General features: G+C 37.3%; 1 protein-coding gene across 2 annotated transcripts in view; it reads right to left on the reverse strand.

Annotated features, from left to right (window-relative positions):
• Window positions 1–2,550: 2,550 nt before the first annotated feature.
• The window catches only part of LOC149153535 (autophagy-related protein 13b-like), an 84,725-nt gene continuing 63,249 nt past the window's right edge, over window positions 2,551–24,026 (reverse strand). For both annotated transcript variants that reach the window (XM_089441238.1, XM_089441239.1), the window contains 2 exons: window positions 11,473–11,633; window positions 2,551–3,379 (listed from right to left, as the gene is read on the reverse strand). In XM_089441238.1, the coding sequence (XP_089297364.1) occupies window positions 2,971–3,379; window positions 11,473–11,633 (570 nt within the window). In that variant the 3' untranslated portion in view covers window positions 2,551–2,970. The remainder of the gene's footprint in view (window positions 3,380–11,472; window positions 11,634–24,026) is intronic.

Genomic DNA, 24,026 nt, shown 5'->3' on the forward strand with positions numbered 1-24,026 from the left:
CATGCAACCCTTTCATCCAGCTGAACATATTGAGACCAAGTTGAACTTTTGACTTTTGGGACCCTTTACATTAGGAAACATGAACTACCATGTATGAGAACTATGAAAGTTTTTAATGTGAGACTTCCATGTATGAGAATTGCCTGAGGGATGTTGCACCAAGACTAAGGAAATTGTATAGGGGATACTTCAAGAACTGTGAAAGTTGTCAATGTGATACTGCCATGTATGAGAATTGTCTGAGGGATACTGCATCAATGCCAAGGCGACATATAGACTCTATGGACACATAACCATGTGGAAAGACATAGTTGCACCTTGACATGAGCTGGATTGGCCATACACCAATGATCACCCCAACAAAAAGTAGGCTCCTCTAAAACCATGAGTCCTCATATAAACCCATCCAAGGACCTCTAATCCTATCCAAGATGAAAGGAGCCAGAGATGAACCCAAAGGGATTGGCCATGGTTTGAGCCATAGTTGCAGGAACCGTAAACCACCTCCCCCCTTGCTTAAGACCTTAGAATTGCACTCTGAGCGGGACCACTATAGAACCGCCCCTCAAAAAGCATTACCAAAATATGGAACCGCTCTCCAACCTTGATTTGTTTGCTTCTTGGAAATTTGGAACCACAACGCTTTTGTACATGCTCCCACACTGCTGTCACTCTCATCACACTTCCCAGACATTTCTTTTTACTTAAATTTTTAACACTCCCATTAATTGTCTCAGGATGTTTGAGAGTGGCTCCAACCTCATCGAACTTCATATGGAAAAAGTAGAATTTCATATCTCATTCAAAATTCAATAGACTTTAACAGTTTTCAGAATTTCAAGATGGGTGGCATTGCAACATTTTCATTGAATCCTATCACATGAGGGTATGTGATTGGCATTTCTTGAAGAGCACCAAACCCTTAATGTACCCTGATGTTGGTGGTGTTGAGTGTTGAACTCCTTTGTCATGGCCTTAGCAAAAAATGTACCCTTCACTCAAACCAAAATCATTGATTAGGGATGCTAAGTTTTTCTACCATATTTTAAGGTTTGGAATAGGTAGTCTCATCAAAATTGGGTGATGTTGATTGAAACCCCTAGAGAATTGAAGGAGATGCAAGGGCTGGACAAGAGGCAAAGGATGAAGGATGATACTAATGATGAGGATCCCAATATCAGCGATGGTGGAACATTGCTTGTCATTTATGTTTGTTAATTAAATGTTCTTGCTCGTTTATTTAGAATGTCTTCTTTGAAAGTTTCAATATAATCATTAAGATAGCATGGATGGCATTTCTAATTTCATAATAATGTAGTGTTTATCTACAAGTAGTACAAATATGCATGTTTTCATATCTTATGTAACTAATTTGGCATTCTACATGTTTTCTAATATAAATGCATTATAATATATAAAATGTATATAAAAAAACACACATGGGACAAGATTTTTTGGAAAGTGCCACTCACAAGGCTCCTGCACCCACGCTCTCGCAACTATGGGACACTCCTTGAAAATCCCAATGAAAAGAAATGACTTTACAGTAATTAAAGCAAGGGATGAACTTTTCAAGATTTAGAGTTGCAGCAAGATGCCATCATATCCCAAGGCACCTCCTTGCATTATTGTGGCACTCCTCGAGAGCCCCTTACCACTGGCCCAACCAAGCTATCAAATTCTATAGATCCTTTCAAAGGCCTTACTCAGTATTGTTCAGGACCCCAACAAAAATACCAGAGAATGGGACTAACAAAAGTTAGTTTTGGGAAAGGCCAATGTCCGTTAGGACTAAAGATGCTGCCACCAACATGGCTAGATACAAGAGCACCTGTCATGTGATCAAGGATTATGGCCCCAAATGCTTGACCTTATCCAGATTGAAAAAGCAATGTCAGAAAGGGTCAGTTGGGAAACTGAGCCACGATGGATGAAGCACTATGTCTTTGTCTGGTGGGAGAAATAAAGTATAGAATGAGGAGGCTATAGAGGTGATGGCTATTCCCAATTTAAGAATTGATAATGTGGAATGAACAGTTAGGAAACACTCAAATTTTGGCAAGAATCAGTGTGCTGCTCGAGCACCGGTTGATGTTAGTTCCAACAGTGGTGACTAGATGGTCAATTTGCTTGGATCCGATTGGCCCTGCATAGACTCCCAAATTACAAAAAACAAGGATCGACCATATGGAATAGTTTTATGTTAATTGGTCCGCATACCTCTTGGTGACAACACCAACAATGCCCTGAGTTCAAATTCTTCGCCTCAGCATAGCTATGGAAGCCATAAAGTTGATGACCCTCAACTGTTAATGATATCCTCTAAGAAGAAGAACAGTTAGTGAGTATCTATGAGGTATGACAAAAGTACTAAACTTTGGTTTAGTGTATAATTTGACAGTCCAGAAGGAAACTCTTGAAACTATGAAATTTTGAATCTATCTTTTTGTTGAAATCTTCTGATAAAGTGACATGAAGTTAAAACCACAGTTTTGAAAAAACATATTAGCAGAGATCTGTATTGGAGAAATATGTAACTTTCAACTTGGGTAAGTTTCAAACCTTTTTTATTACGAGAGAGTATATTAAAATGTATATGTGTATACAGCTGAAGATACTCCAGAAACTGGTACGAGTTAACAGCTACAGTTTGGGTGACAATGGAGTTCCCAACAACAGTCATTCTATCAAATGAAACTCTTGCATTGTATAATTTGTTTCTTAAATTTAAAGTTTAGCGTCTAGACCTCCTTCTGTAAAAATAGAATAGCAGATTATTCATAAAACTATACATTGGTTTCCTTTTTCAGTATAAATTATCTAAAACGTACAAAAGAGTTGCCGCCATATTACAGTAAGTAGTCTCCAGTAAGAAAGAACATGGGTCAAATTCATGATTGAGATTCCATGCATTCAGCAAAGCCTTTTTTTAGACCAAGCTAATTAGAGGATACATGAGAAAGTAGTTGGTCAAGCTTGTCCTCTGTTATTCTTGCCTTCATTTAATATCCAGTTCTTCACATCTTTGTACCTGTCTAACTCTTTTAAAGCTTCACCTGCAGTTTTTTTAGAATAAGAACTTGTTGTCCCCTCTTGCTGACAATCTGGTGTCAAAAAAGATTGTTTTTTCTTCAGCAGTCCAGAGTACTCCAGTTTTTTAGGACAAGAGCAGATATTTCCATCTGTAATTTTTTGCGATCGTAACTCTGGTGACTTGGAAAAGCCATCTGAATTGACTAGCGTTGTAGATTGTTGAAGAGGTGGTGCGTTGTTGAGGATCTGCACAATGGCTCCAATTGCAGCACCTGATGAATACTGAAACGCCATTTCTTCCTTTACGGTTGCTTCAGAAGTCTCAGGATTTTGGCTTGAAGTATAGCTGTCAACAACCTCATTCATAAATATCATTGACCCAATCAAAAGAAGTATCACTAGCTATTCAGAACTCTTTATGAATAGGCATCAAACAACATTTCATATCATTAAACACCAGACCCCATACTGTTCAATGAATACAATGAAGGCCAGGAGTAATAGCTAACCCTTCTTCTCGAAAGGAAAGTTGGATCCTGAAGTAAAAGCTTTGGATGCAGCTTATATTATTCTTTAGGCCGAAAAGTGGAAACACTGGAGTTTCCTGCCTAACTAAAATCATATAATTAATCAAGTTGATGTATCAGTTTGTTAACATGCAATGATCTTGCTTTAGTTATTATTTCCTTTGGATACGTCAAAGGATGTATGAATTTGTCTTTCAAAATAAAAGGATTGCTTTTAAGGATTTTTTTTTTTTTGGTTTTTGTTTTTTTTGAAGATCAGAGTCAATGGATTACAATCTGAACACAACATATCCTCTCTAGCTACTAGCTAGAAAGTGATATGTTGAAAAATCTGAGAAGCATACACTTTGGTTATATTTTCTTCTTTTCAAAATATATGAAACTTTTTAAAAATAAACATCATCTATTCGGTTATTAATCTAGCAAATTATGTTTATGAAAAAGATGTCAAGTATACCATGAAGTGTTTATATATAGAACAGAAAACAGAAGAAAGGCTACGAATGTTCTTATAGAGCAATAAGTAAATCTGAAATCTGTATCATCATTTTGTAAATGTTTCATTGTTGCATAAAATTGGTTTAGACTTCAATCCACAAAAAAAAAAAATTGACATGCTAGACTAACTTATTTCCAAGGTCAGAGAGGAGAGGATTTTTTTATAGTTGTTGAAGTCATTCCAATACACCACAAGATACGCATATCCAACTGTTGTTTCACACACATACACACACTCACAAAACATATCCCATAGATAAGCAAGCAAGAATACTCACCCCACAACCAATCACCATCATGTTAATAGGAGACACCACTCCATTGAGGATTCCCCCATTGGCATAAGGATCAGTTGGGACTTATATCTCATTGTTTAGTTCACAGAACAATTTTGGAAAAAACCAAACTAAGCTACTCCATAGGCAACAGAACAAACTCACTCATTGTTATTTTAAATTTTTGTTCTCTATGCTCATGTAGATTAAAAGTGATGAAATTAAATAAAGGTCAATGCTTGTAGGGTTGTTATGTAGTGAGTGTTGAAATATGTAACCAGGTTCGGTCTTCATAAATGTATTTGAAATGTACTTATCAAAAGAATGAAGAAAATATTTTTATTTTTATTATTATGACTTATTAAAGCATGGGTTTCATGCTTGGGTCATCTTGTTTTAGGTCAAAGTCCCCATTGAGGAATTATAGGATTTATTCCGAGTCATTAGAGTCTTTGTCCATTAAAAGAGACCATTCTTGGGCTTTCGAATCATGTAAAAATATTTTTTTCGAGTCAAAAATGATTTTAGTCTCCTCTACACCAAGTCGGCCTCAAGAACAGTAATTCGACCTCACTAGAAAGCTATATATACAAAGCAGTTCGAATTCATTTGGAGAAATTAATTCTCTCTCACATATTCCGATATCCTGAAGCTGGAAGTTGGGAAGTGCGAAGTTGGAAAAGAGCTAGAAAGAGGCTGGAAAGGAGTGCAAGTTTTTGGAGGAAGATAGAAGACACCAAGATCGAAATTTTGGGCCATCTCTCTCTCACTTTTGAGGAGTATCAAGGGAGATCAAAGGTTTCTTTGTCTAGTCGAAGCTACCGTTGCTACTACTACTGGGTCGAAGCTGCTACCACAAGTTGAGGTTGCTAGGTCAAAGTTGCTTTTAAAGGATTATCATCTGCAAGAAGGATTGAGAGCTAACTTGGTGTGGAGGAAGTCTTTGTCTAGATCAAGAGTCTTGGACTATCTCAAGAAACTATTGAAGGAAGAATTGTTGACTAGGTTTTCCCCTAGATAGGGGTTTTGCCCTAGCTGTCCGCCTACATCTATTGTCCTTGTGCTATTGTTTTGGTAATTTTTTGATGAACTAAAAGATAAAAGAATCACAAATAATTATCTATATAAGAAAATATTTTCTGCCCCTCTAATTTTCTAACATGGTTTCAGAGCTAAGGTGAAGGAGGAAAAAGGTAGTTTTGTGTATCTATTGAAGGGAGTCTAAAGGATTGATCAAGGGATCATATAAGGAGCTCTTATAAGAGAAGAAGCTCACTATCTTCAAGGACAATGTCTAACACAATAAAGAGTGAGAACAAATTGGAAGGAGCATCAAACTACAGGTCATGGAAGAAGAGAATTGACCTCATTCTTGAAAAGAACAGGGTCTTGGATTTGGTCAAAGGAAAGGTGAAGAAACCTACCAAATAATCCAATGATGCAGAAAAAGTAAAATATAGAGAGTCAGAAATATTGGCTATGACATTAATGGTAGAAAGCATAAAGGACAATCTTGTCCCATACATTTCCAATATAGACCATGCTCAAGAAATGTATGAAGCTTTATCAAAATTGTTCACTATCAAGAACATTGGTCAAGTAGCAAGTTTGAAGAATGAGTTAAGGACTACAAAAATGACAAAGGATAATATTGTGGCTTCCTTCTTTGTAAGGATATCTAAAATTAGAGATGAACTTCAAGCCATACATGAAATTGTACCAGAAAAGGAACTAGTAATCACTACATTATTGGGATTGCCACCTACTTGGAGTTCTTTTGCTTCAGGTCTCAACAGCTGGAAAGAAGCTCCTACCTTCGAGCAATTATGGAATGCTTGCACCCAAGAAGAAATGAGAATCTCATTAGTATCCAACAATGAAGAAGAAAAGGTTTCAAATGCATACTCCGCTTCTCACAAGAAAGGAAACCCCAAGAAGTCAAGAGGGCCAAGAAGGAAGGTCGATATGTCCAAGATAGAATGCTACCAATGTCACAAAATGGGTCACTATAGAAGTGACTGTCTTGACAATCCGAAGAACAAGAAAAGAAGTAGAGACCAAGCCAATGTTGTTGAAGAAGGATCTCCAAAGAAGAATAAGCCCGAAGAACTGGATATAAGGGACTTACACTACTAAGTCCTTTGATCTAAGCTTTAGTTATTTTATTTTTGATTTTTAGTATTTGTAGGTTTAACATATTTTGGAAAAACATTTTTTTATTTGTTCTTAAGGTTATAGGTATCCCTCAAGCTTGGAGGGATCCCTCACCAACCTCCAAAGATAAGTATCTTATTACCTTTTTCATTTTTAGTCTTCCTTACCTATCTAGTTTTGTTTGCATTAAATACTAATCAAATTTCTACTCATATTTTCCTTGTTTAGGAAAAACTTATTGAAGACTCAAGGAAGAAGGCCTCACAAGACAAAGCATTGGAATTACAAGGTTTGTTAAGAAACAAGAGGTATGTTTTGAACTACAAGTTTTTGCTCTCTTCATATTCATTCTTGATAAACTATTACTAACATCATTGTGTCTAGCTTTCTTGAATCTTAAAGATTCTTGATTGGGTGATTCATCATTAGATAAATCATAAATCTACCCTCCTTATATCTTTGATTACTCTTGTGGAAACCTAGAAAGCTTCTTTCTGAAAACCTTGACTTAAGGGTATGTCAATGATAATGTGTAAACCCTAGCCTACTTAGGGTTATTGTTGAAGTCAAAAGAAAATGTCTAATGCTTTGATGATGTCATGTTTGGGTTTTGGTATGGTTACGTAAACTCTAGCTTGTTAGGGTTGAATGTTAATGTTTGTAATCCTAAACCTTTGAAGTATTGATAATTTAGGGTTTGCTATTTTTTGTAATTAAACCTTAGATCGTTAGGGTTTGGTAGGGTGTATAAGCAAGACCCTATAATGTCCTAGAAATGAAATCCTTGGCATATGTGTGTATGTCTAACCAAGTTTGTTATATGTCTAACTTTTATTGATATTTGTATCTTTGGGTTTGACTAACACATGTTATGATATGCTTGTGCATGATGATGGAATCCTAGATGTATGGGTTGACCTAATTGTTAATGGTCATGAGTCCTAGGGTTTGGAACTAAGCCCTAGTCAAAGATTGATTCTCTAGGATGATAGTTTTTGTGAATTCTAGGAGTTTGTAACTAAACCTTAGTAGAAGTTAAAATCTCTGATATATGATGACAGTGTGATAATCTAGGATTTATAAAAAGTTGATAAAATCTAAAATTGTATTGTGGTTGTTGAGAATTGATAAAATCTAGGGTTTACAACAAACCCTAGTGGAAGTTAGTCATGTTGTTACCTTGAATTAAGTTGTGATTGGTTTTGATTGTTAAAGCTCATGTATGAAATCTAGGGTTTTGCATAAAATCCTAGTAGGAAGTCTAACATATGAATTCTAAAGTTGTTAGATGCATTGTAGATTTATATTTGTTTAAATTGCTTCTAGGGTTTGTAGTAGGGTATGTCATACCTCTAGAAGAAACATTGAAACCCTAGATATAATGAAGGTTGTTATGAAATACTCAAAGTCTTGATGATATAGTTTGGGGTTTATGACAAAAACCCTAGCAAGAAGTTGAAGTGTATGTGTCTTTTGTTTGTAACTAATTTTGGGTATTTAATGTCTAAAGTTGAATGCTTCCATTATTGTATGATTCTGAAATAAGTTAACTTCATACTTCTATAGATTTGGATGTACTTGCTATCTAAGTTGTGTAGGTATATAATCTTCAAGATGGTGAAGATGTCTGTAAAGTAAAGGTGATATGATAAGCATGGTGAAGAAAGTTATGTGAATGATGATGGTCATGATAACTTTGATAAGAAGGATGGACGCCATGAAGGATTCTCCAATGCCGTAGAAAAGAAGTGGAACTCCCTAAGTTAAGAGGGAGCTTGGATAAAAGACATCTCCCTAAGTTGAGAGGGAGCTTGGATGAAAGGTATCTCCCTAAGTTGAGAGGGAGGGCATATAATAGTCATGTTGAACACCTTGAAAGAAGAAAATTGGAGAATGTATTTTTAAGGGCTGCTGAAATGAGAAAAGCCAAATCTATGTAGAATATGTTGTTGCATATGAAGTCGGAAAAAGAAAATGTATGATTAAGGAATATTCTGTCAAGATTCATTTGAAAGTCCTATTGTGATAAAATGAGAAGCAACATCCAGTTGTCTGGAAGACCCCGGAGGTTTGTGTTTATGTACACTTAAAAGTTTGTTACTAATTGGGGTTGTGTTTTTACAGGTAAATCTCTCTGAGGTTTGATAGCATGCAGGTTATACGAGAGAGATTTGTTATCGATCTATTTGATCAAGGAGGATTTGTTACCGATTGGAATAATCAGGAGCGTTGAGGCTTTGTGTGTAAGATACATTTCCTGGGAGGACATCTGGTCGACACTTTGTGTTGATGTCTAGTTCCCAAAGTAGGGAGGGTGGCGCTGGTCATGGAGTTTTGACCTCGAATACGCACCTAGATCCCTGGGTTGATGGTTATCAAGTAAACCTGATGATACCTAGAGAGGCTAAAAGTTTTAGTCCATCTTAGTCCCCCCTGGATAAATTTCCCTGGTCAAGAATCTAGTCCATGGCATTGCGGTGCCTAAACTGTTAGAGGACCTTGGATAGATTGCCCTAGTCAGGAATCTAGTCCATGGCATTGCAGTGCCTAAATTCTTCATGGTTCATGTGTTCTGAGATCTTCCTTGTACTTGTACTTATGAATACCTCCCTAGTTAAGAGGGAGTGTTGAAATATGTAACTAGGTTCGGTCTTCATAAATGTATTTGAAATGTAGTTATCAAAAGAATGAAGAAAATATTATTATTATTATTATTATGACTTATTAAAGCATGGGTTTCATGCTTGGGTCATCTTGTTTTAGGTCAAAGTCCCCATTGAGGACTTCTAGGATTTATTCTGAGTCATTAGAGTCATTGTCCATTAAAAGAGACCCTTCTTGGGCTTTCGAATCATGTAAAAATAATTATTTTTGAGTCAAAAATGAATTTAGTCTCCTCCACACCAAGTCGGCCTCAAGAAGGGTAATTTGACCTCACTGGAAGGCTATATATACAAAGGAAGTTCGAATTCATTCGGAGCAATTCATTCTCTCTCACATAGTTCAATATCCTGAAGCTGGAAGTTGGGAAGTGCAAAGATGGAAAAGAGTTGGAAGGAGGCTGAAAAGGAGTGCAAACTTTTGGAGGAAGATAGAAGACACAAAGATTGAAATTTTGGGCCATCTCTCTCTCACTTCTAAGGAGTATCATGGGAGATCGAAGGCTTCTTTGTCTAGTCAAATCTACTACTGCAACTACTACTGGGTCGAAGTTGCTACTACGAGTTGATGCTGCTAGGTCGAAGTTGCTTTTGAAGGTTTATCATCTGCAAGAAGGATTGAGGGCTGACTTGGTGTGGAAGAAGTCTTTGTCTAGGTCAAGAGTCTTGGACTATCTCAAGAAACTATTGAAGGAAAAATTGTTGACTAGGTATTCCCCTAGATAGGGGTTTTTCCCTGGCTGTCCACCTACATTTGTTGTCCTTGTGCTATTGTTTTGGTAATTGTTTGATGAACTAAAAGATAAAAGAACATAAAGATAAAAGAATCACAAGTAATTATATATATAAGAAAAAAAATTCTGCCTTTCTGATTTTCTAACAGTGCATGTTTTGACAAGAATTCTATACTGGTTGGTTTGAGTGGCCAGCTCACTTTCAAGTCCTTAATTACGTTTGCAAGGCCTTGGTTTGGGTGCTTTTTAATTTTTTATTAAAAAATAGACTACATATATCATATTAGTTTATACAGTTTTCCTTTCGTCATATTTTTTTAATTATAATCTGATTGATAGAAAAAGTTGTTTTTTCATTAATCTCTTCATCATTAGGGTAGGAATTATCGACCTTCCAAGGATAATTAGTGCTGCAACTGTCTGTTATGATACCCTAGAATGAGTTTTTTTCATGAACATGGTTTAGCAGAGATAGTCTGATAAGCATATTGTCACACACAAGTCTATGAGCCTTGAAATCAGAAATAAATACTAAAACATAAACGATCAGTATAGAAGACTCATGCAGCCAAAGCTATAGAACAGTTTAACAAAAGCATGACAGAATGCAGCAGTAAAAATGAAACAAACAGCAACAAAAGAAAGCACTAAAAGGAAAAAGCAGATGGACACACACTTGTTACAGTCAAGCTGGGCCAGGCCATATACCGGACAATAATGAATGATCCTTGTTGAGATCCCTAGGAAATGGCATGCAATTCAATAGCACTACAATATGTTTAGAAGCTTCAGTTACTCTGGAGATTTGACCACCATATCAACTATCTAGAAATTTCTTATTTAGTTCCCTACCTAGTTCAAAATCTGTTTTGTTTCCAAATAAAGGCCTATTGAAGGAGATTGGAAAATGACTATTCAGAAAGTGACGCAATTACAAACTGACAAAAGTTGGTTCAGAAAGTGACTACCTAGTTCAAAATCTGTATTGCTTGCAAATAAAGGCCTATTGAAGGAAATTGAAGAATGATTATTCAGAAAGTGACACAATTACAAACTGACAAAAGTTAGTTCAGAAAGTGACCCAATTAGTATGATAGTTTTGGAAGCTTCAGAATTTCTGGAAATTTGACCACCATATCAACTACCCAGAAATTTCTAATTGTATGCACTATTTAGTTCAAAATCTGCATTATTTCCAAATGAAGGCATATTGAAGGAAATTGAAGAAAGCTCGTTCAGAAAGTCACCTAATTGCACACTAAGAAAATACAGTTTAAGTTTCTTTCTTTGGTAATCCCTAGGGAGAAGATCACTATAAAAATGGATATCTTATCCAGAAAGATGGGAAGAAAGATTAACATAATACATAGATCTCAGTATCTTATATATTTTCAAGAATTATCTGAGGCACGGTGTGTTACAGGAGTGTAGACTTCCTACACTATAAGTCTGCAAGTGCCAATCGCTTCCATTGACAATCTTAATGGTGTCCAAATACAGCTGCAATGGATAAAGCTGTTTTACAGGTATTGGAAGAGTGGAGTTTCCAGGAAACTAAAAGCTGAAAATGTAGGTAGTGAAACCATATTACCTGTTGAAGAACTTTCCACTGTAACAATGGTCTGTTGCAAAAGGGAATGAAAAGTTGTTAACTTCAGCATCATTCCACTCATCAGTTTGAGCTCCAGAAGCCATGAGCCCAGCCTCAACTTCTGAGATTGTTCCAGATAAACTCTTCGTTTGCCTAGTGAACTGCAATCTTCAGAAAATTAATAACTTATCATTATATCAACTAAGCATACACAGTATAGACGGATAAAAACTTATATGCAAGAATTAAAGAAGAATGAAGAATGAATTTAAAAAACAGCACAAACAATACCCAGAATCAGCATCATAATGGTCACAAAAGAAAATCACTAAAGAATAATTAACATTAAGTGTTCAATCATAGTATTCAAAACCGGAGCCAGTGACTGGACCGGTCCAACTATCAAACTGGGTTTCAAACCGGAACCGGTCAAACCAGGACTGGTCAGATCTCAATGAACTGGTCTTTAAAAAATACATGAAATAATTAGTTTTTAATGAAAATAACTATTTTTAAGATTTAAAACCATGATTCCAAACCAATAGAGGCAAAATATGCAAAGTTTGCTCATCTATATACCATGTAAAGGTGAATATATCAAATTGACACTGAGTGCAATACATATCAGCAACAAAATACATAATCATTGAGGCTCTAAATGGCCTTTCGAGATCAAAAACAATGCTACAAGCTATGGTGCCACTGGCCTACTACAAGTCTACATGTCAGTGATCAACATGATCACTCCTCATCATGATCAAACTCATCACCGCTACTAGACAAGGAATCATCAACATGAGCGACATAAATAATCAGGCTCAGAGTTTGAGGACTCCTAAAACTCCTCTGCAACCTTAGTAGTAGTGGTAGTAGTAGTAGCAAAATAGACATCAAAATTACAAATCATTGTTCAACATATCACTCATGAAACTCATCATTGATTCAGCGGTACTAGAAATGGGATCATATTCATCAAACAAGAGATACATAAACATCATCTAGCTCAAAGTCTTTAGACTTGGATTGCTCAACCTTATAATATGATAGAAATTGAAAAAATTTAACATGCCTAACCAATGTTCTTGGTTTAAGTGAAGGGTTCATCTCCTCAACCTTATAATGTGGTAGAATAAGCTTAGCATGCTTAATCGGTTATTTTCCTTTGAGTGAAGGGTACATTCTTGTTAAGGTTGTGGTAGAGGAATTCAACAATCAATACCACCAACATCCACAAAGTTTCAATGCCACCAACTGTCAACATCAATGTTCTTAAAGGGCCTCATGCTCTTGATCAAATGTCAATCTCATACCCTCACACATGATAGAATCAAATTGAAATATTGCAATCCCCCAAACCATGAAATCCTGAAAACCATTAAGTCTGTTGAATTTGGAATGAAATCTAAAAATCTAGTTTCTCCATATGAAATCCAACGAGGTTGAAACCACTCTCAAACATCCTAAGCCATTTCATGGTAATGTTAAAAATTTAAGTAAAAGGATGAAAATGAAAAATAAAGGAAATATCACTTTCTTAAACATTACCATTGATTGTTAGTGTCGCTAGGGTTGAGATGTGTGAGGCAAATGATAGGGGAGGCATACTTTTCTTGGACGAGTTGTTTTTGGAGGGAAACAACCCCAAATTTTCCTCAAAACGACTTCAAAACTCACAAAACTGCATTTTGTGGGGTCTGCAACTAGCATAGCAATAAACCGCCCAGTTTCAAAATCGGTCAGTTTAACGGAAAACTGACCGGTTCTATCATAAACCAACCTGTTTATGGTTGGTCGGACCAAAAAACTAGTAGGGTTGCTCAGAAAACCAAGTTTTTCAAATGGTCTAATGGTCTGGGATAATGAACCGACTGGTTTGACCAGTTTATAGTTCGCACCGGCTGATTTTGAATATTATGGGTTCAATATGCATGTTAATTTATTGTGACAACCAAAGGGCATAATGACAGTTGTAAATCAAATCTAGTTAAAATTGTAGCATATGGATTCACACTTTTTACTCATAAACGCCTACCTGCCAAGAAGGCCAGGGTGTGACCCTCTTCTGTGTCATATCCATAAGTGGCCTATCCAATGATGATACAATATCTTTCTAGATTATCATTTTGTAGTGGGCCACCTTCCATGAGTTGCCCCCACCTTAAACTAGATGTGAGACCTCTTTAGGGGTATCTAGCTCTCTGGTAGGATCCTTGATTGTTATCTCTTGCTTAGTCTCTAGCCTTTGGTCACTAGTTTGGTTCACTTTGACTCTTGAAGCACTCTTTTGGGGTATTTCCTAACTTTATGGGTCCAATTGGGTTTGTTACCCACTACCCGTGGATGACACCCATAGGAGAAATTTTTTCTCCCGGATGGTCCTCAGCCAGCAACCAACACTTGTAGCCACCAGATAGCTCGATGTGCCACCATCTCCGCCACCTAAGTCAGCGATTATGGCCCTTACCCATCTGCCATGATCATATGTTTGAAGGTGGGCCTTCCAAACCCGAAGGTATGGCTTTTCATTATGTAGTTGGGTACTTTTGTTTACTTATCATGGGCACTTTTGGGGATGGATTGGTGTGGGGATTTCGCAGAAAGAATGGTCTTGGTTTGTACCCTTGTCTCCTCTGTCCAACTTGGTGGTTAACCTCATATCCTAGTCCTATGGGATCTCTTTTATTGGCTCTTAGCTTTAGGAGTGCCACTACATGGGAAATCCTGATTTTGGTCGCATGGTCCTGCTTCCCAACACCTTATACATCACTCCCCTCCGCTCATTATAATCCCATTTCATATATTTCCACTTTTGTCCATTGGTTCTGTTGTCGCACAAAGTGTCTAGGCACTGCGACAACGCTCGGAGTAAGAAGTGTCACTCTAATCCTTACTCACTCCGTTTAGACTCTCTCCTAGACAAGTTAAGGGGGGTAGTCCTTAAGGTGAATGGATGAAGATAGTATGTGGAACACAGGCTCTAGGAGATTTAAAGATGGACAACTTGACGAATGTAAATGAGTCCTAGTTAACTGAGATGAATAGATTAAACACTAATACAACCAAGACACAACCACAAGATAAAAATGATTTTAGACCAGTGCCTTATGTTCAATTAACCAAAGACTAAATAAAAACAAGTTACCAGAGCAATTTATAATGTGGCAAAGCGACGATCATGAACAATTAAATGTGAACACCTAAAACTTTATCATGCAAAAGCTTCTAGCAATCAAATCCCAGATCTTAAAAGAATTTATCTTTCTACTATAGTCAATGATTTTAAAACATTAATTGCACCTGACAATAGAGAAATCACTACCACGAAAGGACACCAAGGAACTTTAGATTAACAATTTAATTATTCCTTAGGTAATTAATTTAATGTGGCAAATGAAAAAAATAAATTTTTAAATGTGACAAAAGTAAAACAAATCAAAAAAGGGTTAATAAATTGAAATTTTAATGGGCCATAGGCCACATTAAAATTTTTAATGTGAAAGCGCAAATCCTCTTTTGATTTAATTCTTTTAGGAATTTTAAAGTCACATAAATGATTTTTTTTCTTAATTTTAATATTTTTTTTAATTTTTTAGATTTTTAAATGTTTTTCTTTTTTATGGAATCAAAATAATGAAAAATCAAAACACAAAGGCAAAAAAAAAAATTCAAGAAGTTAAACCAATCGAAATAGTCATAAAACAAATCTTAACTAACACAAATAATACAAGTCAAAATATAAAAATAATGAATAAAAAGAATCAAATCAAAATGAAAAATAAAATAAATCTAATGCAACCTAAACCAAAAGTAGATTTTTTAGTGTTTTTTTTTTAATTTTCTGAAACATAATCAAGATAATAAAAAATAACAAAAAATAAAATAAAATTAAAACAAAAAGTAAAAAAAAATAAAAATGAATTAAACGTGAAACTAAAACCTAACCTAAAACAAAAAGAACAAACAAAAAAATGAAAGTTCGAAACTAACCCGCATACATACAAATGATATAAAAAAGGAAAAAAAAAGTCGAATTGTTTGTTTTTTGTTGTGCAGGTAGGCTCGTTGGTGGCAAAGGAGAAAGGACGGTAGCGTTAGGGAGGAGAGAAGGACGCATCAGAGAAAGGAGGGCAGCACGTAGAGAGGGATGTGGATGGAGATATGCAAAAGAACGCAGCGAAGGGATGAGGAGTTGGGATCGACGGCGGCAGAAGGGAAGGAGACAATGCATTGGAATGAGTTGCACACAGGTAGCAACAGCGAGGGGTGTACGCAGGAGGGGATTCGAGTTGCATATCAATGAGGAGAGTAGTGGACAGGTCTTGCAGGGACCGCGGGTTAGGGAGCTGGCAGCCATGAAGGGCCAAGGGACGTGAATGGGTTAGGAGGGAGATGGAGCTTACGCAGGAAGAAAGGGAGGTAAGGGAGGTCGTGGAGAGGGCTGCAGCAAGGGGCAGAAGAGGTTTGGGCAGCGTTGAAGCTGCAGGATGGAGGGATAAGCGCTTTCTAAAAAGAATCAAAATTTTGCAGCGAATCCAAAAACCCAGGCAGTAAATCGAACAAACCAATTAGCGAAGAAATGGTAACCCAGAAACTCTTCAAAATATTTCCAAAAAATTCTGATTGAAATGTTAAATCCTTTTGCTTCAGATTTATTCCTAAAACCCTCATGAAAATTTCCAGATTTAAGAAAATTTCAAACCTTTGGACCGCAAAAATTTGAATAATATCCCTAGAAAATTATGTTGATAAACCCCCAGACATCCAGATCTTACCTTCCAGGGCCTAGATCTGGACTCTACACAAATTTCTTTCTCAGATCTGTAGCTGCACGACAACAAGAAAACACTCAAACGATATATACAATGATAAAAACTAAAACCCACGTTAGAAAAATAATTACAAAATTTACAAATTGCACAAGAATGGTAGATTTATCAGATCTTAGGAGTATGAGTCCAACTCCGCTCCCAGATCTGATAATCTAAGGCTCTCAACAGCCAAATCTATTAATTTCCCACACAAAAAATAAATTTTTAAATTTTAAGTAGGTGCTAACTCGAAACCCTTTGTGCATCACCAACAAAAAAAAAATCTTATGATAAGCCCGGGATTAATTTTACTAGGCTCCTCAGAAAACACAGATCGAGAGTTGGCTGATCCAACTGAAAACTTTCCCTAATGCTCAAAGATCTAAAATCAAGATTTCCCTGCAAAACACAATCCAACCATTAAAAATTGAGCGAGAAACTAATAGTAAAACTCAGACAAATAGAGATACCTGCTATTACGTTCAAAATTTAGATTATTATTCAAACCCCAACAACTAAGCAAGATACCTGTACTCAAATCACTCTTTAGAAGCTATCATCAATGGCTTTAGAAAAAATTATGCATGAAAACAACACATCTTACAGTATTCCCATGAAGAGTAACACCAACAAAACTTAACCCCAAAGTCTTTCTTTATTATCCAGGAAAAAGATTACACAAGAGCTTTTCGCTAAGCACACGACTCAAAGGTCGGATGAATCGACTGACAAATGACTTCCTATTTAAAGATAAATCCTCCAATGGCTAGTTTGAGTGATCCTCGTCAAAGCAATCTCGACCGTTGATGAAGATTAAAATTTCTTTTAATCTCATCCGTCAAAATATTTAATTCTTGAGGAAATTCGAATTTTTCAATTAAATGCATTTTAATTAACTCAAAAATTAAATTTTTTGAGTTAATTTCCCCAAAAATTTGACTTTGACTTAACTCCTAGGGATCAAAAGTTTAAAATTTAGCGAAATAATTAATTTACCTTAGTCCTGGGACCTTTTAAAATTAAGGACCGACGAATTTTGCCTTTGGAAAATTTTAATTTACCTAAAACCTAGAATTAATTAAATTTCTAGCTTAGGATTTTAATTAATTTTTGGCCAGAAAATTTAATTAATTAACCTATGAGGGGATAAATTATTTTCCAACTTTCAAGACATTTTACATGATGATTTTCATATTTTTTACATCATAAGGGGGAAAACTCATTTGTAATAGACCCTCACAGACTACCCATTTCTGTGACACATATAATCCAGCAGACTAAGCAATTTGTAATAAAATAACCTAACCAAATAGTTAGGATTATTCCCAAATCACTTTTACATAGACTCGATCTAGAACACTAGGACTCGCCTAAGATCCCAGCAACAAAATCCATTCCATATTTAGGGTAAGACTGAAGAAAAACTCTGCCGACCATCCGAGAATAGATCGGTGAGACAAAAAACCTCCCAGAATGTAGATCGTCATCAGAAAAGTAGGTTTACCTAGGTCGTCACATGACACAGATTTGTTGAGATTATTTACATCATATACATGCAGAATGGGTTTACATTATAACATCTTGGAAATCAAGCTGATGATGATGGCTGAACGACACTGACATATCAATCAGGCACTATCCCTTTTGTGAAAAAGGGGGTATACTGCTATGGGTCGTTGACACGTAGTGGTCAACAGGGTCCACAAGGAGTTAGCTTCTCCCTCCCCTTGTCCACACTTTGGGTCGGGCCTAGAACGATGCCTCGGAGGTTGATGCGGCTAAAAAGAAAGTAAAATGCATAATTTGGCCACTCTCAATAGTAAATGTACCACAAAATGCAAAATATGGTAGGGACATACAAATTTAGTGCATGGGAAAAAGCCAAACATGAGCTCTACCCCATCATTATGACCGTCACCCTGGTTCCTAGGGCTCTCATATTGGCCCCCTACATCATTAAGGAACCCATGATTGTCCCAACCCCTGGTGGGCGATGAACTACCCAACCTTAAGGGGGTATTCATTGCTATATCTCTCACATCATGCTCTCATCCCCTGGAGCCCTAAACAATTATGAAAAGAAAAATCAATAAAAGGCAAAAGGAATATGAAGAAGGGTGGAAAAACAAAAGTCGGGATAACTCATGTACCACGATTGCTCCCTCCTACATCTATATACCCAAGTGTGGGCTTCCCTTATCATAGCTACCCTTTTACTGTGGCATGTGGCTTGGAGCCTCCCCCTAATGTCCCCACTTCATTTCACAATTATATCACATGACACCTACCACTCGAGGGATGCACCATGGACCTATCATTCTCATAAAGGTTCAAACCACCTAATAGAGTCCTTGATTAACCTCCTTCTTGAACTTGGAGACACCTGTACACTCTAAAGCCCATTATGGAAGCGCATGCCATCATAAAGTGTCCACTTGGCTCCATGATTTGTAAAATTATTTACTCAATTACACTAATGATTTGTAGTATTGGAAGGACAAGAGACGCATTGGATCTTATACAGAATTGCACGTGGGTCTTCATCTTGGGGTTTAGTCTCCCTATACGGGATCCAAGCCCTCCAGAGGGTTATATTGGCATTTGTAGGGGCTGCGTTGAGAGCCATGGGCCTCCATTATCGCAGAGAGCAGATAGCCATGTCATGGGATCCTTCAGTTCTATCCATTTCTAGCTCGTGTTCCACCTATTTGATGATGATGATGCACCTGGACCACTTTGCCCAGCCAGCTACACACTTGCACCATACACTTGGCAGTTGATCCAGGGCCCAGATGAGGTTGTGGCTTGCTATGGGGGACATAGGGAGGGCTCACATCATCTTTCCAGCCCTTACAGATGGGATACGAGCTTGCTCGATCTACTTGGAGACCCATGAGGATGTTTTTGTGCCCTAAAACCCACTTGGGAGCACCACAGATCATTTGCTTGGAGATCAAGGGACCACCCCCTTTGTCACTATATTTGGAGCCCTTCCACTCACTTTGGCAAATGTTGGACTCCATTTGGCCTTTCAATGGCCCTTCAACCTATGTATCTATCATTTTAGCTCTCTTCAGAGGCTTATTTTCATGTTATGGAGCTATCTTGGTGGGTTTGTCACCAAGTAATGTTATTTTGTACATTATTTTATTAGTTGGGGCATCATTAGGCTTATTTTGGCAAATCAAACACTTAGAGGATGATATATATTGATGAGAGGATCATTTGATTCTCATCATCGCTTGGATTTGGATTCTTTCTCTTGTTGAGAATTTTGCTATAGCTATTGGAAGACGAATTGGATGAACATTGATGCATTTGACATTTGGAAATATTTTCTTGGTCTTGGAGCTTCGATTTTGTCTCTCTTTGATGACTGGATATATTCACTATAATTGTAAGTGTGTTTTCATTGTAAATTTCTCTATTTTATGTCACATGCATAATGTGTTGAAAAATCTAGGGCATCTAGGTGAGGATGAGATTCTTCTAACAATGATAACTATTTGTGAGGTACTTTTTACTTTTTCTTATTGGCACAATCTTCTCTTATTATTATTAGTGTGTGTTCTCTTACTTCATCAAACAGTTACCAAAAAACAAAAGAGACAAGAACACAAGATGTTGGCTATCAGCTAGGGCAAAACCTCTCTCTCCTAGAGAGGAAAACCCTTCTGCAAATTTCTCTTATTGAAGCTTCAATTGACAAATGCCAAACCCTAGACCCTTGACCAGTGGATCCTCCAAGCACAAGACACAGTCTCTCTTTTGTGCCTTCCCTTATGTTCTTCATTCAAAGCCTTCTTCTGGACTGCACCTTAATCTCTTCCTTCGCACTTCTTCTGGCAACTGATGGCACTTTATTTCGCTCTTTTCCCGGTACCTACAAAAACCCTAGGTCTCTTTAGAGACCTCTTCTTTGGTGCCTTCCTTTCCTTCTCTACCTCTTTTGGAAATCTTCCTTCTCCTTAATACTTAGACTAGAAAATTGAGGTTGTTCTTCCAGTATATTTCTAACTTAGAGGCCGATCCTCTTAACCCTACTGCAGGTTTGATTTCTTCGAACGTGTGGCTGATCTAGGGCTTGAGATAGACCTTTTTACTTGCTCCCTTCCTTTGCTAGATGTGGGACCTCCTTCGCTTGAGATGGAGGCCTTCTTGAAGTCTCTTCTTAGCCCGATCGAACTCTATTACGTTGCTGCACTTGTGGATCTGATGTGACTGCAAAACTGCCCTCCTTTCTTCACACGTGTGACAAAATTAAGCCCCAAAACAGACCTTCCAAACTCGGTTTCTTCTTTTCCTTATTCGCTGCCCTAGAAGCACCTTTCTGCTCCTTTTTCGAACCTCTTTCTTGACTCTCTTCTTCGCTGATTTCAGAGATCACTTGATATTGCTTTTGTGAGGTCAAACTGCCCTATATATAGGTGATTGTCCCTCCTATTTGGGCCGAATTGAGCCAATGAGGCCGACTTGACTTTAAGTGCACCAAAAATTCATTTCTTTAGCCGACTTGAAGAGGACACTTGTCTTTGCTTTGGAGGATCACCTTTGACATATTTACATAATGTAGCTTGCCCTTAAATGGGTCTTTCATAATTACATTGGCTCTTTGACTTTCCTATAACACTTCAACATGTGCTAGACCTATGCAATGAACAAGAAACTCATTTTTACAATTGACAAAAATAATAATTCTTTTTCTTTTACAAGTACAAATATCAAAATTACATTTATGAAGACCGAACCTAGTTACGCTTTCTTCGACACTCCCTCTTAACTAGGGAGATATTCATAAATCACTTTACAACTCTATCACTCAATAGATCAGGGCACAATGTTGGCAAGACCAATGACTATAGACACCTTCATCATTGTCTCTCAAGGTACATTCCCACCCAGTTGTTCACTGAGTATGACCTTCTAGGACTATTCTTGTCTTGGGTTCCCAACCCTCAAATAATATCGATCCTCTTGCCTACTCTTATCTTGGATGCCCTACACATCCTCAAAGAGCATAGGATGCCAGATGATTACCCAATCCTTCAATCTTTCTTCCCAAGTGAAGACAAGAATATTGTGTCTACCTCTCCCTCTCAGCGAGGGAAGATCATTCCCGTAAAGGAATGTACCCAAGTTCCTTCTAACCAGGAACTTGCCCAAGCTCCCTCTTAATTAGGGACTTGTCAGAGATACCTCTTCAACTAGGGATTCTCCTTATCCATCACAACTTCTTCTTGTGGGTCCTTCAGCTGCTTGATCACTTTCTTTCCTTGATGTCATGAAATTCAGTTGAGCTTCTTCCTTGTGGGGCATCATCCATCTATCACTTTCCTTCTTAGTTCGTCATGTCCTTCCTTTCTTCATGGAAAGTGGCCTTCTTGATAAATATCTGGAACCTTCGACATAGCTATTTCTTTCTCATCATGCTTCTTTCCGGAATTTCCATCCTCTACATGAATGCTAGTTGTACTTTATACTTACAACTCTTGTTCCAGTAGCCCTGCATGACCTCATCTAGATATTACTCAAGAAAAATCAAAATATAACATTAAGTCAAACAATACCTTTCAAGATGGCTCTTCATCATGACATCTTGTTGGCTTGAATCATCAGCATCCTACATTTTCACATCTCCAAGGCCTTTCTAGGTGTCAAGGGTCCTTTGATCTTTTCCTTCCTTTATTGGAATTCTCATGCCTTCTTCCAGGAGATGTCTCAACAAATCTGTCAGATGTTGATTCCTTGTGTCCATGGTGTCTTTTATTCCTGATTTCTTTTCCCATATGTTTCTTTATAGGTTCTCTTGCCAACCACCTCATACCTCATATGAGGATATTTCTCATGTTGACCTTTCTCGATGTGAGAACCATGTCTTCATGCATATCTTCAATGAAAGAGATCTACCCTGTTCTTGACCATGCTACCAGAGCAATTTCCCATGCTCATTGATTCAAATGATGACATGACTTTAACTAAAAACATAGATGCATACATACCTCATCTTAGTTCTTTCCCTGATCATCTCAACTTCCTTTGACAGCTTCCAAGATTGAGATTACCTCAATCTCCTTTGCTTTGCCAAATCTTTCCTTGCCTAGATATCATCCTTTTCTTGAATCCCCCATAAGTGGAATTTCTATCAAGACATTTACTTTTCCTGAAAGTCATGAACCCTCTATTGAAGATTCCACCGGAGGATCCTTATAGTCCTCATTCTGCAAATGCTCTTCCTGTTGATGATAGTGGTTTTCTAAGATGATTCTTCCTGGTCACGATCATTCCTTTATTGATGAGGTCATTCAATGGTTACATCCTTCCTATATGAATATCATTATTTGAGCTATCTCTACATAATCCTCCTATATTCCTGAAGATGCCATTCCCATAAACCATGCATTCTATCCTATTGTTACATGTTCTTATGACACCCAAAACTTTAAAGAAGACTTTTGTGAAGAAGTCGATCTCAGTCATAGTAGAGATTTGGAGGGTCTTCCTTCTTCTACTTCTCTTCTTCTTTCACTTCTTGGGTAATGTGGGCTTCTTCTCATTTCCTCTTATTGTTGTCCTTCTTGAACTTAAGACAATCCCTCTTATAACGTCCATACTCTTGGCAGCCAAAGCATTGTACTTTGGACATATCTCTTTTATCCTTTCTCTATGGACCAAACTTGCAAATTTCCCTTTCCTCTTGGCCATAGCAACAAATGCCTGCTCCTTTGATCCCACATCATCTTTGGCTTTGAGTCTAGTCTCCTCAATTTTGCATAGAGACCAAAGTTCATTCAATGGGGTAGCTTCCTTCTTGGCATATATACTTGATGTGAAGTTGCCCGATTCCTCAGGTAGTGCATTGAGCACCACAGTTGTCATCTCTCTGTCTGACATAACTTCTCCCAGTTCTTGCAGCTGGTCTCTCATCTCAGAGACCTTCATGAAGTAGGCATTTATTCCTTCTTCCTTGGAGATCTTCATTTTATATAGTTCATTACACAACGATATCACTTCTCCAGCTGTACTAACTGAAAATAGCTCCACCAGCTTATCATAGATTTCTTTAGATGTTTCAAGTATGGAAACATAAGGAATGAGAGGGTCCTTGATGGATTCCATCAGAATCCTTTGAGCCCTTGATTCATCCTTATTATACTTTGCTAGGGCTTGAGTTTGTTCCTTAGCAGGAACAGTGACATTCCCTTTGATGTAGTCCATAAGTTCATTTTCTTTGATCAGTCCTCTTTTTCCATGCAAAGAAATTAGCAGTCCCAACCAATTTGTTGTTTTCCTTGCAAAAATACATTTTGATATGTTCGAAAGAGGACATTAAAATACTTACTTGAGAGAGTTGTTGTGAAGAGATCTTGTTGCTTCCTTGAATATTTGATGATTGACTTCTTAGATCTTGGAGTTCTTCAAGATGCTTCCTTCAAGGTGCCTTATGAGAGATTTGCTTCTTGATGAAAACTTCTCAATGTGTAGATCTGGAGATCTTTAATTATTGTCTTGGCTCTGAGTACCTTCCTTTGAAAATAACGAGTCTTTGATGTAAACCCTTCTTGGATGTACCTTCTTGATGGATCTAAGAGAGGAGATGGTAATCCTCCTTGTCTTTGATGGATCTGGAACCCTTGCTTGTAAATCTGATGCTTCAACCTTTGTGTGCCCTTGCTTCTTGATCTTAATGCTTCAATCTCCTATGTGTTCTTGAGATGCCCTTCCTTGATGTGTCGCCTTAGCTCTGAT

The sequence above is a fragment of the Pinus tabuliformis genome, chromosome 9 (assembly GCF_031772625.1).
Source record: "Pinus tabuliformis cultivar Carrire ecotype Pingquan chromosome 9, CPIR1, whole genome shotgun sequence".
Lineage (NCBI taxonomy): Eukaryota > Viridiplantae > Streptophyta > Pinopsida > Pinales > Pinaceae > Pinus > Pinus tabuliformis.